At 38.8% G+C, this 14,678-nt stretch overlaps 1 protein-coding gene across 12 annotated transcripts in view; it reads left to right on the forward strand.

The window, feature by feature from the left end:
• Positions 1-14,047, forward strand: part of SIPA1L2 (signal induced proliferation associated 1 like 2) — a 274,744-nt gene extending 260,697 nt beyond the window's left edge. For 7 of the 12 annotated variants that reach the window (XM_007481608.3, XM_007481612.3, XM_007481610.3 and 4 more), the window contains 4 exons: positions 8,999-9,052; positions 9,627-9,750; positions 11,342-11,423; positions 12,688-14,047. In XM_007481608.3, the coding sequence (XP_007481670.1) occupies positions 8,999-9,052; positions 9,627-9,750; positions 11,342-11,423; positions 12,688-12,834 (407 nt within the window). In that variant the 3' untranslated portion in view covers positions 12,835-14,047. The remainder of the gene's footprint in view (positions 1-8,998; positions 9,053-9,626; positions 9,751-11,341; positions 11,424-12,687) is intronic. The other 5 variants (XM_007481611.3, XM_056816130.1, XM_056816129.1 and 2 more) reach the window with 1 other exon arrangement.
• The last annotated feature ends 631 nt before the right edge of the window (positions 14,048-14,678 follow it).

Raw genomic sequence — 14,678 nt, forward strand, 5'->3', positions numbered from 1 at the left:
TTGATTGGTTTCAGGTAGGCCTCCCTCAGAGGATTACTTGAAAGATTCCAGTGGGAATTACCATGTTTTCTAGAATTGCCATCAGGAAGGGGAACCCACGGCACCCATTTAGCTCAACACTTGATCTCATTTCTAGTCCATTCCTCTTCTCCAAAGGACCCCGGATGGAAGAGAGAGAGCCCCTGCTCTAAAGAAAGGGGCCAGAAGGGGCCAGGTGTAGCACGGTTTAGTAGAAAAAACACAGAGCTCTTGGAATCAGGGTACCCAAGTTCCTATCCTAGTAACTGTCTAAGCAAATCAATTCCTATGTCTGAGCCTCAATTTCCTTATTTGTACAATGAGAGACTTATACTAGATGATCCCTCAGGTGTCTTCCAGGCTAGGATGCTTTAAGTTTGCAGTTCCACTTGCCTACCGTGTCTAAAATGGTTTTGGGGGCCCCCGGGGTACATTTGGAATATTGGGATAGTATGCAAAATTTATGGTGAAGACAATCACAGAGAAGGCTAAAGGTATTTCTCCCCAAGGGCTTTCCACAGAATTCTGAATGGCAGCCCTCTTGACCTTCACCATCTGGTATTGATCATCTTTAAGTTTCTCTTTTTTAACTCAAGACAGACAAGGCTGTGATGTGGCCCAGATAGGGCCGGGAGAAACCTGGCAGAGTGGATGTGGGTTATAACTGCTCCCTTGATAGAAGGAGTCAGCCTGCCTCGAATTGCCTGGTTCACTGCCTTACCAAGTCCTCCTCCTCCTGGAGAGCTTCAGGATGCAGCAGCCTGCCTTGTAAGGAGGGGCTCCAACGTAACAAAAAAACCGAGGACTTGTGACTTGTTTACTTGAGTCTTTCCACGTACCTTCAGTCATCTTCCCTTGTGCTTTCCTAGATGTCGGAGACCAGTGAATGGCCGAATTGCTGTTAAAATCAGTTAAAAGATGATCTGAAAAATAAATTCAACAAACTGAAATTGGTGAATGTTTATTATGCATCCGCTCTGTGCAAAAATTCATTCCATTCTATTTAATGTCTGAAATTGTGTTTGTATATATAATAGTCTATCTAACAACAACAAAAAAAAAGCTAGAATGTTTCCATGTGGGAGTGGAGCACAAAATGAGGGTATCTCTTTGTAGAAGTTTGAACCATGATAGCATCTTACTCTTTGCATTTTTGACAGTACACCTGAGAACACTGTGGGTACAATGGGGAAAGCATGGGCTTTCTGCATCAGAGGACCCAGGTTCAAACCCTGGCCTGGTATTTTTTTAGAGAAAAATCACTTAACCTTCTCTGAGCCTATGAGGATCTACCAAATGAGGAAGTTGGACTGGTTGATTTACTGAGTTGAGCTCCCAATTCCTGGTCTTCAAATTCCCTGGATAAATAGACCTTGGGGCCAAACAGATAGCTTCCTAGTGTGATGGGAGGGTCCCTGGCAGGGGCCCTGCCCAGATATCATGTTCCTCCACCCCCAGCATGCCCCACCAAGTGGAACTATTCATTACTGACCTTTTTCTTTAGATCTTTGAGTGTTTTTTTTTTTAATATTTTATGCAGTTACCCATAGGGATATCTTAATCTTTGTAAGTGGTTTTTGAGGATTGCCATAACTAAAAGAATGTCATCCTGCCGTAAACTTGTTGATAATAGATTTTCTCAACCCAATTAGAGATGGTCATTGAATGCCAAACATGGAGTCCTTCCACAGAACTACACCTGAAGTCTTTGGAGCTTGGGCAGGAGCTGCCCAAACTTGATCTTTTCTGGTATAGCCTCCAAGAACAGAGGGTCCCATCTGTCATGAGGTGGCATTGGCATTCTTTAGTGTACATGATGATGGTGGTATTACTGATACCATTTAAAATTAATTTTTAAATTTTTAGTTAATAAAATTAATTTCAATTTAAAAATTTTAATTAAAATGAATACTTTTGTTTTTGATGCTTTTAGTATGAGTTAATAAATATAAAATAAAATGTAAAATGAGGAAATTGGACTAGATCATTAGGATTCCCTCCCTCTCCAAAAGGGAGTCCAGAGTTTAAGCTATGGCTGTAATATGGTTAATAGGTTAGCCCTAAGCTAAAGGAAAGAGCAGAGTACTTATTAGGTTGCTAGAAGCCCTAGGAAGATTATTTTCCAAATGGATTATTTTTGCTATGAGGAAAGCAATTGGCCAAGCTACCTCTTTCACTTTTTATACTCTAGGCAATATTAATGGGAATGGATTTTTCTTTTAAAAATAGCATTTAATTAATTCATTATCTTTTTAAAATTAAATTATTTTTATTATTTTACTATTATATACCTATAATTAATAATAAAATTAATTTATTAAGTATTATTTGATTGTTTAAAGGAAAAATCAAATGTTGCTACCTTTGAACAAAAAATGATACTAGATAAAACTAGATATAAAATCAGTGTTGATTTTCACTATCATAACATAGCTGCTTAGGACCATATTCAGAGGAAAATTCAGATGTAAAGATCTAACTATGAGTATTTTGGCAATCTTTTTTTTAATATCCATTTTATTTCAGATGATATCCTAGGGCTGGATTTCTATCTGATTCCAATATGTCTAAACATGAGCGTTAACAATTATCTTAGTATTTTAATCAGGATCCACTTTTAAAAGGGAAATATAGAAAATATCATATCCTATTTCCTTAAGCTTAAAACTGAACTGAGGTGTTTATAAAGTCCTGTCTATTCTTAAATGTGACCCATTTTGAGAGAGAGCATTATATGACAGGATTTATGGCCAGAGTATCTGGGTTCAAATCTTAGAGATATCCTTTTTTTTTCCTCATCTATAAAATGAAGTTCTGCTCACTTCACTTTGCATCACTTCCTATAAATTTTTCTGTGTGTGTGTGAGTGATCATCTTGTTTCTCATTTCTTATGGCATAATAGTATTACATGACAAACATATACCACAACTTGTTCAGCCATTCCAAATGTTGTAATGAGTTTTAAAAAATGTTTGGGTTAGGTCATTATCTTACTGTTACTTTGGTTTTCGTATCACCCAACAAGCACATGTCAACAGATGGGAATAGAAGGACAAATAAAACCAATCTTACTCTTAAAAACCTTTTATTCCATGAAAAGAGACACCAAATACATACAAAATAGAAGAAAATGCAGAGTCAATTGGAGAAGGCACAGGGGCAGCTGGAGGCGTGAGGAAAGGCTTTCTTTTAAAAGTTGTCACTTGGGATGTGTTTTAAATGAAACAAGGAATTCCTGGAGGTGAGTCTTGAAATGAGTGTTTCTAGGCAGGCAAGAATGGGCCGCCCAGTGGTTAGAGTGCCGGGTCTGGAGTCAAGAAGACTCATCTCCCAGAGTTGAAATCTGGCCTCAGATACTTATTGAGGAAACCCAGGAAATGAAGGAAATCCCCCTTATGTAGATTCTGTTCTATTTTAAAGTGATTTTATTTAGTTTAAGATTTGAAATAGAAGTATGGTCAGGGGCTTTATAAAAGACAGTGATGGCTTTCTTCCTAAAATTGTTCTTAGACTTTTTGAAATTGGTTAAAACACTTAATTTGACAAAAATGAATGTATGAATAATAAAAAAGCACTTACCTTCCTATAGACACTCTTAGAATTTGTACTAAGACAGAGATAAGGGTTAAAAAATAAAATGAAAAATGAAGTATATGAGGTTTTGTCATAGCTATTTGAATGTGCTTTTTTTTGTTGTTTGTTTACTTATGGCGCTGTATTCCAAAAGGCCAAGTTCTCTTGCATGTTATTCTAAATATATGTATTCATGCCCATACATATATGTTTATATATAACATAATATTTTATTTATAATGTATATAACTTAAGTTATATACATTATAAATAAAACCAATATGCCAACTTTAAAATGAGTGGTACAGTAGAGTGCCACACCTAGAGCCAGAAAAAAATGAGTACAAATCTGGCTTCAAGACACTAGCTGTGTGATTCCGGACAAGTCACTCAACCCTGCATTCCTTGGTTTCCTCTTTTGTAAAATGAGCTGGAGAAAGAAATGGCAAACCACTCAAGTATCTTTTCCAAGAAAACCCCACCAAGGGGTCATGAAGAGTCAGACCCAATTGAAAATGACTAACCAGCAACAACAACAAAATAATTTTTCAGAGGACATGAAGTAAAGCTGACTAATGACAGAAATGAGGGGAAAAGTGCCAGCATTGACTTCCTGATTCAGGAACTCCACTTTTCTTTGCTAAGTAGTTGAAGTTAGCTGTGAATTGTTTATTTATATCACACAAGTGTACTCACATTACTAGTACATTTAATTTCCTAAATGTGGCTAGAAAGTCATTTTTTTCTTTGATTCATAAATCTCAGGATACTCATTCATAAAATTCTCTCCTTAGAGGAATTAAAGGGAATTCAATGTGTTTTTCATCACTTTTGGTCTAGTCCGTTTGCTTTGCTTGAGGTGATTGTTATTCAGTTGTGTCTGATTTGTGGTGACCCAGTTTTGGGGATTTTCTTGGCAAAGATAACCAGAGCCGTTTGCCATGTCCATCTCTAAATCATTTGACAGTTGAGGAAACAGAGGCAAAGTTAAGTAACTTGCCCAGGATCATATGACTAATAGGAAAATGTCTAAGACCAGATTCAAGTTCAGCAAGATGAGTCTTTCTCACTCCACTGTTCCATCTCTTCTTTCCTCTTAACTAAACCTAATCTATGTTGAAAGGAAATAGATAATTTTTCATTTGGAAAAAAAAATCTTTTCTATTAAAAATAGTCCTTCCTTTTCAATTTAAAAAGCATTTATTTAAAAAACCTCCTATGGGCAGAGTGCTTTGTAGTCATAAATGAATTCTCATGACATGTTTTCAAAGGTATTTGAGAACAAAAATACTTTTAATGGTTTTGTCGCAGCGCTGAACTCATGTCTATCCTTGGCTTGGGTGGTTCTTTGATCATGCTGAAAACCAGAGCATTATTGTCCCTTTTATTGAGGGGCTGTAGCTGTCATGATGGTAGCCTTGTGAATTAAGCTCAGACCTCACACTTGGGGGCGGTTTTGGCTTCCCTCATACTCTCCCAAAGGGGAATGGCTGGTAGTGTTTGCTGTCCCTCGCAGACAGTACTCGTGAGGTGTCTCAGAGCTGCCACAAGCTGAGGATGAAGTAGACTCATTGTTTTTAAAAGTAATTTAGAAGTGACTGTCTGTGCTTAAATGTTCCCTTCATCAGAGGCAGTTTGATGGACAGAAAACGTGTTAGTGTAGAGAGAACTAGATTCAGATTTCTGACTCTGCACTTGCTAGCTGGGTGACTCTCGTGGTCTAGGCAACTTTCTAAAGAGATAAATTGCATAGAAGGTACTCACCTGCCTTGGTAGAATTTTTTTTTTTTATACAGAGGAATTCTCTAGATCAAAGTCCAGTCCCTATCCCTTCATCAAGTAAGCCATCAATTTTGTCATTTTAACTTACTAAGTCTTTATATGTCCAAAGTCAGATTCTCTTCCAAAATCTCATAATTCCCCAAAGTGAAAACAGAGGATTAATTTCTCTGGCTCTCAGTTTTCTGTTCACAAAGGCTCTGTTTTTTCTCAAGAAATTATCACTGTGGAATTTAATTTGTCACCTGCAAACATTTTTATTGGCTACATTGAAAATATATAATAGAAAGAAGATAAAACCTTTTTTTTTTGTTCTTAATCAAATACTTCTTTTTGATTGATAACTTTGAATTGTGGGAGGCAATGTGATCCATGGAGAGAAATATAGGATTGGACCTTGAGACCTGCACTTGAATCCCAGGTCTGCCACTTTCTGTGGCCGGCAAGACCTTAGGTTGAGTACTTGACTTCTCTGGAATTCAATTGATTTTGTAAAATGTAAAAAAATAAATAAAAATAAATTGTATGTAAAAAAATGTATAATGAGGAGGTTCAGGCACTCCCTTTAATTCTGTGATCCTACTGTGATTACTTGAGCCCCAAATACATTTTGTTAATGCAAAAGTCATTGATGTGATGGAAACATGTCTGTCAAAAATTTAAATTTGAATATATTCTGATAGTGATGGATTCATTCATTCATTCTCTATCAGAAATGTGCCATCACCTCTCTTCCTTTATATTCACAGTAGGATGGAAAGAATACCCTGTGGTAATAGAATAGCTTGGTATGGACTTCACTGCTCTTCTCTATGTGGGAAGGGAAAAATTCAGGGGTTTTTAGGAATAGTCTTTATTTATCCAACAGGACACCTCTTCCCTACTTCCTGGTCTCCCTTCCAGCCTGGTACTAACCTTTACTTTCTGCCCTTACTCTTTTCTAAAATCCCTTCACATTGAGAAATGTTTTTATACTTGGAAACATTCTTTGCTGGCAACTTCCACATTCCTGCCTCATTGTTTTCTCTCTGTCTGTTGTATCAAGGTTGGGAAGTCCATTTTCCTGCCCCAACAGAGTCTTTCCCCTCTGTCTCCCTATTTCCATTCCCCAATAAAACCTTTGAGCCATTCTGGCCATCACCTCTCATCTGATCTGAGCAATCAGGACCCTTAATCTTAGCCAAATGCCCTAATAATCCCTGAACTATACCCAAGTTGCCCAGAGCTGAGTCCTAGACCATCATGAACATTATATTCCAGATAAGGTTCCCTGTCCCCATGCATGGTCATATCCTTTCCTTGTCCCTTCCCAATCTCACTCTGGAGGTGTTAATCCTGCCTCAGTGTGAGAGATACCAAGGTTGTCCCTGTCATACAGGGATTCAAGGATTGCTCTAGTTTGAGGACACCACCAATGTGAGGTGTTCATTGGGCTTCCCCTAATACTCTTATTTTTGACTCTTTTCTCTTACTTTTTGGGGATATCTGCATTTAAACCCAATGGCCCTTTCTTCTAGGATATCTCTTAAACACCTCAAATTAAAGGGTCTATTTTGATTATTTAGAAGTGTAAAAACATGAGTGATTCAGTCATATTCTTTTTTTAATTCCATATAATGCATTAGAGATACATTGGCATAAGAATCATCTTTTTATTCAAACACTCAGCTAGGTGCCATTTCCTTTTCTCCTCATTTATATTCATTCTGAGATGTAAAGTACATTTGGTGATGATAGAATAGCTTGATCTTAGCTTTATTATCATTGTATTATAAATGAATCAGATTTTACCTTGGTTATTACAAACATTGTACATTTATTATTCACCTAGAAATATCATTCTCATGATCTACAGAAGCCAAATGGCTTTCAGTATCAAGTTAGAAACTACAGAACCTGTCTTTCATTTTCTCAAAGAAATTGATGTATAAAAATAGCCATTCTTAAATTAAGACTTTGTAGGAAGCTCTCATAATGTAGAAATTGACTTGAAATGATTGAAGTGCATAGATAGCCAAGGCAGACATGACATTCTGGTTTTAGAAGCCATTTTTAAGAAGAAGGAAATCACCCTTTATTTGGAAATCTGTTGTTTTATTAATGGTTCTGCCTGCCCTTTGCACAACTTTCTCTTGGTCAGCAGGCATGTATTCCTGCCTGCTGTGTTCACGGCACTGTGTTATTAGCAGCTTTCGAGTCCTTGGTTGGCCACACAAACTACAAGCACCCTTTGACATTGCCATCCATTTTAATTAGCTAAAAGTTTGTGACCCTCCATAAACCCAACAAGTCAGAGGCCTCATTAGGAGAGCTCGTTCAGCAGCCAGGGAGGAAGGTAGAGTGGGAATAAATTAAGAGCAGAGAACCACTGACTTGCAACCAAATAGCATTTCTTGGCCATTAATCAAATCACATAAGAAAGTTTGTAGCAGCAGAAATACACCTGCTTTCTCCTCCCTGATTTCTGCATAAAAAATATGTATATGTGTATGTGTGTACACATATACACACACTCACATGGTGACTCAAAGGAAAAGCAGTAACAGTGAGAAAAGAAATATGGTTAAATTAACTAAACTTCTTACATCTTTTTTTTTTAACTTCTTCCTACAAGGGAGCTCTTTTCTATGTATTATTCCAGTATCTCCAAGCTGGCCTTTTGCCTTTCCATTTATGCCATTCCAGCATGCCCAGGATAGTCTCTTTCCATGAATGTTACCACATGTGAGTGATCCAGTCCATGTCCATTGTCATATTTATTCTATTCACCACGTACCTTGGCTTCTGTAACAATGAAAAGAAAACTCTTTATCTTTGATCTAAGTTAACTTTAGTAAAGCAAAAACCAGAGTTCCATCAGCCTGAAATTTACCCCAAGTCTTGTTAGATTCAAAGGTCCCTCCTTGGTGCAGGATTGGTCCTTATACAGACCAATCCTGCATCTGGAATTAGGGGGCGTGGTCCCTCCCTTACCTGGGATTGTCCCCACACAGGAAGTGGGGGGGCGTGGACCCTCCCCATCATCACATGCCAGGAAGTAGGGAGGGACCCCTGGGGCATGCTGGGGGATGCAGTTTCCCAGGCCTCAATATTTTAAAACCCACACTTCCTAAATGTTGAGGTACTATCTTTTAACTTGTGAATGCCAACTGGGGCTTTGTGATCAAATTAGGCTGTGAAAGCTTTTAAATGTTGGAGATATCATTCCCTTTGAGATTCCTTTAAAATTTTTGTGTTTGGATGGTATACTTTGTCTCTTAGTCACCATGATCTCATTGGTAGAGTGTGTTGTCCAAGTGAGCTACTTAAATAAAGCTTAGTGTATGGAATATATTCATGTGTGTGTGTGTGTGTGTGTGTGTGTGTGTGTGTGTGTGGTATGCCATGTATCATTGCTAAGATCTCTGTATGTCAGAGTAGAACAGGCAGGTGTACAAAATCTGTAATAAAGCCATCATGGTTAGCATTTAGCATTACAAGCACCGAGAGCTTCTTGGAATTTTTTTTTTTTTGGAATGAGCATGATTTGCATTTGACATAACAATTATTTGAGCCTCATGTGGGCTCCAGGGATTCTTGAGTCTAAAAGAGATCTTGTTCATAGGAAAATTCTAAATCTTATTACAGGTCTTGACTCAGATGAAGAGCTTGGTCTGGTCTGTCACCACACGGCCTATCTAGGTGATGGTCTGGGGTTGATCGTTGGCTCATGACGTTTCGTAACTTTCCTTTATATTTCTTATGTGTGCACGTCTGCATGGTTATCCAAGCTCCAAGGGTTGGGGAAGCAAAGGGGAAGGTGGGCCCTGCTATTTGTGGCTCAAAGAGTCTCTCCCTTTGGTTTGTTTGGGGTGGGGGTGTCAAGCATTTTAAGGAATACCAGTCTCCTAGTTTTTAAATTAGCATGAACAGAACAAAATTAGCAAACAAATTAATTCCATGAAAAAAAACTGAACCCTTTGAGTACTCTTTGGATTTCAGAAAGCAGTTTGGCTACATTCGTCCTGTCCTCATAGCTCTGATATGCATCTACTGGCCTGGCTGGCAAAGACAGCCAACCCTAATGTTTTCAGGATGTGTGATAGCTTGCCTGGTTAAAACCCAAACAAAATTTAACCAGAACTAGTTTGTGGGCTTTTTTTTTTTTTAGGCCAACTGTTTGAACTTTGGCCTGTGAATTCATTTTCAATAGGAAATGCTGCCTGATTTCTCTATAGCTGATCAAAAGCCTTGTGTTTGTGCTTTTTCTCTCTAGATCAAAGAGTAGCATCTTTCTGCACCCTGACAGATATGCAGCATATGCAGGGCTTGGAGGGAACCCAAGAGTTATCTTTATGTGTAGACCCAGGCAATGGGAAAGATTTCATGGATACAGATGGGTAAGTAAGCTTTTATAGGGAATAGAGACTAGGCACAGAAGGGGAGGAGAGGAGACAGAGACAAGTCCTTTTACTGTGTTGTAAATCCATTTTGATTTTGTTTTAGAAGTCATGAGTGTGTGTGTGTGTGTGTGTGTGTGTGTGTGTGTGTGTGTGTTTTATTAAAGTAAGCCTAGCTGGTTTTCTTCTCCCATTTTAAAAAAGAAATCTTGAACATCTACTTCACAAAGCAACAGCCTAAAAAGAACATTGGGTATAAACCTGTTTATTTTCTTCTCTTAACAAATCTCCTTGAGCAAGGAAGGTTTCCACTCAAAATAAAGAGTCTTCAAGTCTTTCATAAGAAAGGAATCATTTTCATTTTTTAAATAACCCATAGTATCTTTAGAAAGGAAGAAGACAATGCCATCCATAAAGTCCTTTAGTAAAGCTGAGGAGCGGGCCCTAATCCTGGGTATACTGCCATCCAGAGGTGTGCCGCCATCTAAAACCAATTATTAAGAGCCAGCTTTAAAATGTTCATAGTGAGCATTTACTTTTCAGACATCAACAAATGTTACAATCAGAGCTTGATTTTATTAATTGCCTAAATTTAGGCATGTAATGGAGAAAATACTAATACGGCAGATTAAACTTAAAAATGTGCCATCTGTACGATTTTTTTTCTTCCCCTGGAGAACCAGTTATTAAATCTTTACCAACACACTTCTGTTCCTCCCATTCCATTGGAACTCATAGTAGACTTCAGGGAGAGAACACCTCAGCCATACCTGGCTCAGAAATCAACTGAAAAGAATTCAGAATTTACCAGTAGGCTCCAATTGACCACGGGAGGGTCCAGGATCCAGAAGGTATTTGGAATCCCATTCTCAACCAGGATTTTTCCTTTAAATTGCATTGTTGTTGTGGGTACCTCATTTTTGAGGAGGACTAATAGAAGGGGTACCTTTGACTTGCCTGCGATTTGAATTGAAGTGAGGCAGCATCAGCATTACATTCTCACTGATGGAGTTAGGGCCTGGAAAGTACCTCAGTCCAGGCCAGAGGATAGTTTCCACATTTATACCATTTCTCCAGCTTTAAGAACTTGAGTTAAGCCCAATTTGAACTCACGTCTTCCTGACTCCAAGCCCCCTTGGATTCAGGAAAGTCTGGGTTCTAATCATGTCTCAGACACTTATTAGGCACTTTGTGACCCTGGGCAAGTTGCATCACCTCTCTTTGCCTCAGTTTCCTCTTCTGTAAAAAGAGAAGGCTAGTATCAGTGGTCCTTAAAAGCCCTTCTAGCTTTAAGTCTATGTGATCCTGGGGTAAGAGTTTGCTTCCTTCCCAACTACTTGCTCCCTAAAGAAAAGATGAATACTTGTTTAATAGATTAAAACCAGGGCAAATTTTTAGGCAGGGGTGGGGAGGGGGAGAAAGTTTACTCTTTATGAGCCTGGTTGGCCCAGAACTTTTTTTTTTTCTTTCTTTTTGACCTGGGTTAAAATCCCATAAATTAAAGAAAAAAAAGAAAAAAATAAAAATGTTTGAATTGAAGTCAAATTAACATTTGACTTCCACCATCCTTTACTCTTGTATCATTTGATAGGGAGCGCTCTCCATCGACTTTGACCGGAAAAGTGAATCAGCTAGAATTGATTCTTCGACAACTTCAGACAGACCTCCGGAAGGTAAAACAGTCTCTTTCCAGTTCCCATGTTATCCCCAACAATGTTAATTTGTAAAATACATATGGCAGAGGGCTTTATGTGCATGCCATGCATTTAATAAGTGTTACATGGATTAGATTCATTAATATGTTGGACTTTTCCTACAACCCCCTTTATCCTCAGCAGTAATCAATATATAGGTTGCCACAGACTTAGTGCAGTTTTAAGCTTCCATAAGTTTAAAGTTACACTGATATTCTCCCCCACCCTGGGGGGGGGATGGGGGTTAGGAAGGTGTTGGTGAAGAGAAACCATCCAAGATTCATCTTTAGTGAGAAAAAAGGTGAAGTATCAGAGGCCTGGCCTCTAAGAAGCAATGAGTCTTGCCAGTAGCCAAGGCCCCTCCATAAGAGATTAAGTCATGAGCCAACCCTTTTCACCCATCTAGCATTTTTGCCTCTCAATTTAACAAGTATTCATCGAGTCTGCCTCTTGTCAGCTGACCACTTCCCCAGGGGCCTGGGTTGCTGAGCTTCCTCCGTCCTGCTCGGCCGGCATCTTCGAGACCCTCAAAGCTCCCACCTCGAGCTTTGGCATGGGAGGCGTTCGCTTTCCCTGTAGAGAAATAAATCAGTATTAGAATCAGAACGTATTTCTTTCAGTAGTGATTATGACCGGCCATTGTCTCCCAAGTTGTGTCCCATCCCTTCCCCACCTCCCCAGAAGAAGACTTAATCTCTCTCCTTTCAAAAAAAGAAAGAATGTTTCTATGGTTGGGTGCGAGTCGAAGCTTATAAAATCCCAAGTATTTTGGCTGCGTGCGTATTGGGGGAGGGTCGTTAGGAAAACAGAATAGAGCCAAGGAAGCAGGAATGAAATGCCCAAGTATTTTTTTTAAATCCTCACCACACTGCTACTAGTTTTGTAGGTTTGGATCGATTGTTCACAATATTAAAAAAAAAAAAGGCTCGTACACTTTTAAGACTTTGTCTTTTCATATTCTTATTACAGCCTCATTTTATAGCTCAAGGAATTTAACAAAAATGTAATATTAGAAAAAAAAAACTAAAATCCACAAATATTCCTCCCACTGCATTGGACCACGTGGAACATGGGGGATAGAGTGGGATTCCCTCTTCCTTGATGGGTGGGACCAGGCTGAGTCAGGCCCCCTCTCGCCAGAGTCCTCAGTCCATGATCCATCCCAGATGCAGTCTCCAGAGCAGGAGAGCGGATTTGCCTGGCTATTTCCAGGGACTCAGTGGCTTTTTTCTACCATCCACAGGAAAAGCAAGACAAGGCCGTTCTGCAGGCCGAAGTTCAGCACTTGAGACAGGACAACATGCGCCTTCAGGAAGAATCCCAAACGGCGGCGGCTCAACTGAGAAAATTCACGGAATGGTTTTTCAATACCATCGATAAGAAATCTTAACTCCCAGCTCTCTAGCCAGGGACCGCTGTGGGCGCTCCTGTCCATCTGAAGTAGCAAAAATCTGATTTTTAACTGTGCTTACAATCAGTTTTTAGATGTTCCCGCTATTTCCGCTCTGTCCAACGCCATTCATCCAGGCAAGATGGGGGTGGGGGGTGGGGGGTGGGGGAGGGATGGACCTTGTTCGTAGTAGCCGTCTTAAGACAGCCGAAAGCAGCAGACACGCGTGTGGAGATGAATGTAATTCCTGGCTTGAAGATGAATGTAATTCCCGGTGTCAGTTTTAGACCTCTCTCATTTAAATTTACTAATACGGTGCTTGGGCTTACCTCAAGAGGGAAAGACAGTTTAGGTTTGATTTCTCAGATTTCGGATGACCTGGTGGAGAAGTTAAAGCGATCGACAGTAACCTGGGCTTCAGTATTGTAAGATAAAGATTAAAAAAAAAAGAAAAAAGAAAACAAATAACCAGACATATACTTTAAAGTTAAAAGGTGCTCTATTTTTTTGGCTGTACAGTAGTTCAATTTCCACAATCACATTGTCATAGCAATAAGAAGGGAGGTATAGTGAATTGTCACAAAAGCTGTGTTGAAAAATCAAAAGTTAGCACTGATATATTTAATGCTAGCTTGAATGCAGTTACATTAGAGATTTATTTATTTGCAGGAACAAATGGTGCCTGAATATTAACAGTGTTTTGATTTTTTTTTAAAGCTACACATGCCTTGTAAATGGCTCACTGGATAGTCGGCTTCAACTCTTAGCTCACTTTTGTATAGTTGCTTCACTTTTGGGGGGGTGGGAAGACAGACAAGTACAATACCACTTACGGATGAGTAACTCACGGATGGTGTGAGCCAACGAAATTCCCTTGTCCAATGCCAAAATTTGTTTATCTTTGTACAGAAGCTTTGATCAAGTGTCTTGTATTTAACACCCTTATTTAAGCTTATTTAACCTTAAAATGTTAATTTTATAAAGTTTGATTTTATCTGCACTATGATGATGAGGGCAGTTAGCAGCAAGCTCGAAAATCACTGAACTTGCTAAGACGACTTGAGGAGTTGAGGGAAAATTCTAACAATTGGATGCTGCTAGTATACAATTTGTTTGTTACTGCTTTACCATTTTTAATTGTTTTATTTGAGAGGAACATACCTTTTGCTTTTTTAATAAATGTTTAAAAAAACCAACAAATGAACATACCCAAGTGGACGTGGTCTCTGCCTTTTTTGTTTTTATGTTTTTCTTTTGGCACAAAATAGTCTATTTCTCAGAAATCTGACAATAAGAGAATTTATTGATTACAGGTCCCCATAAGATCACTCATTTTTTTCTCCAACAACCCAACCCCCCCCCCTCAGGCAATGTGGCTAGAGGATCTCAAATTCTCAGTCCTTTGCTGGCTTAGAGTGGCCTGTTTCCATAATTATTTCCTGAGAAAATCAAAAGCTGCTCAATGAATGTGTGTAAGAATGAGTGAATGAATGAACGCATGACCGGCAAAGCATCTATGTGCAAAGTGCTGAGGGTGCTAATACAGAGTTAAAGAAGAGCTCTGTCCCCAAGAAGCTTAGGCTCTGCTACGGAGGACAACATGTTACCAGATAAGTACGTCGACATGCAGAAAACAACAAATGTAGAATAAATTTCAGCAGAGAGGCATTAACTTCTGAGGGAAATTGGAAAACTCTCCTGTAGATGATGGCATTTGAAGGAACCTAGCAATCCTAAGAGAAACTTCACACGTCACTACTGTACTTTTCTTAATGAATATCATAATTTTTTAGATTCTCTGAAATAACTACAGAAAATTGGAAACCATGTTTATTCATTCTCCT

This window comes from Monodelphis domestica, chromosome 2, assembly GCF_027887165.1.
Source record: "Monodelphis domestica isolate mMonDom1 chromosome 2, mMonDom1.pri, whole genome shotgun sequence".
Lineage (NCBI taxonomy): Eukaryota > Metazoa > Chordata > Mammalia > Didelphimorphia > Didelphidae > Monodelphis > Monodelphis domestica.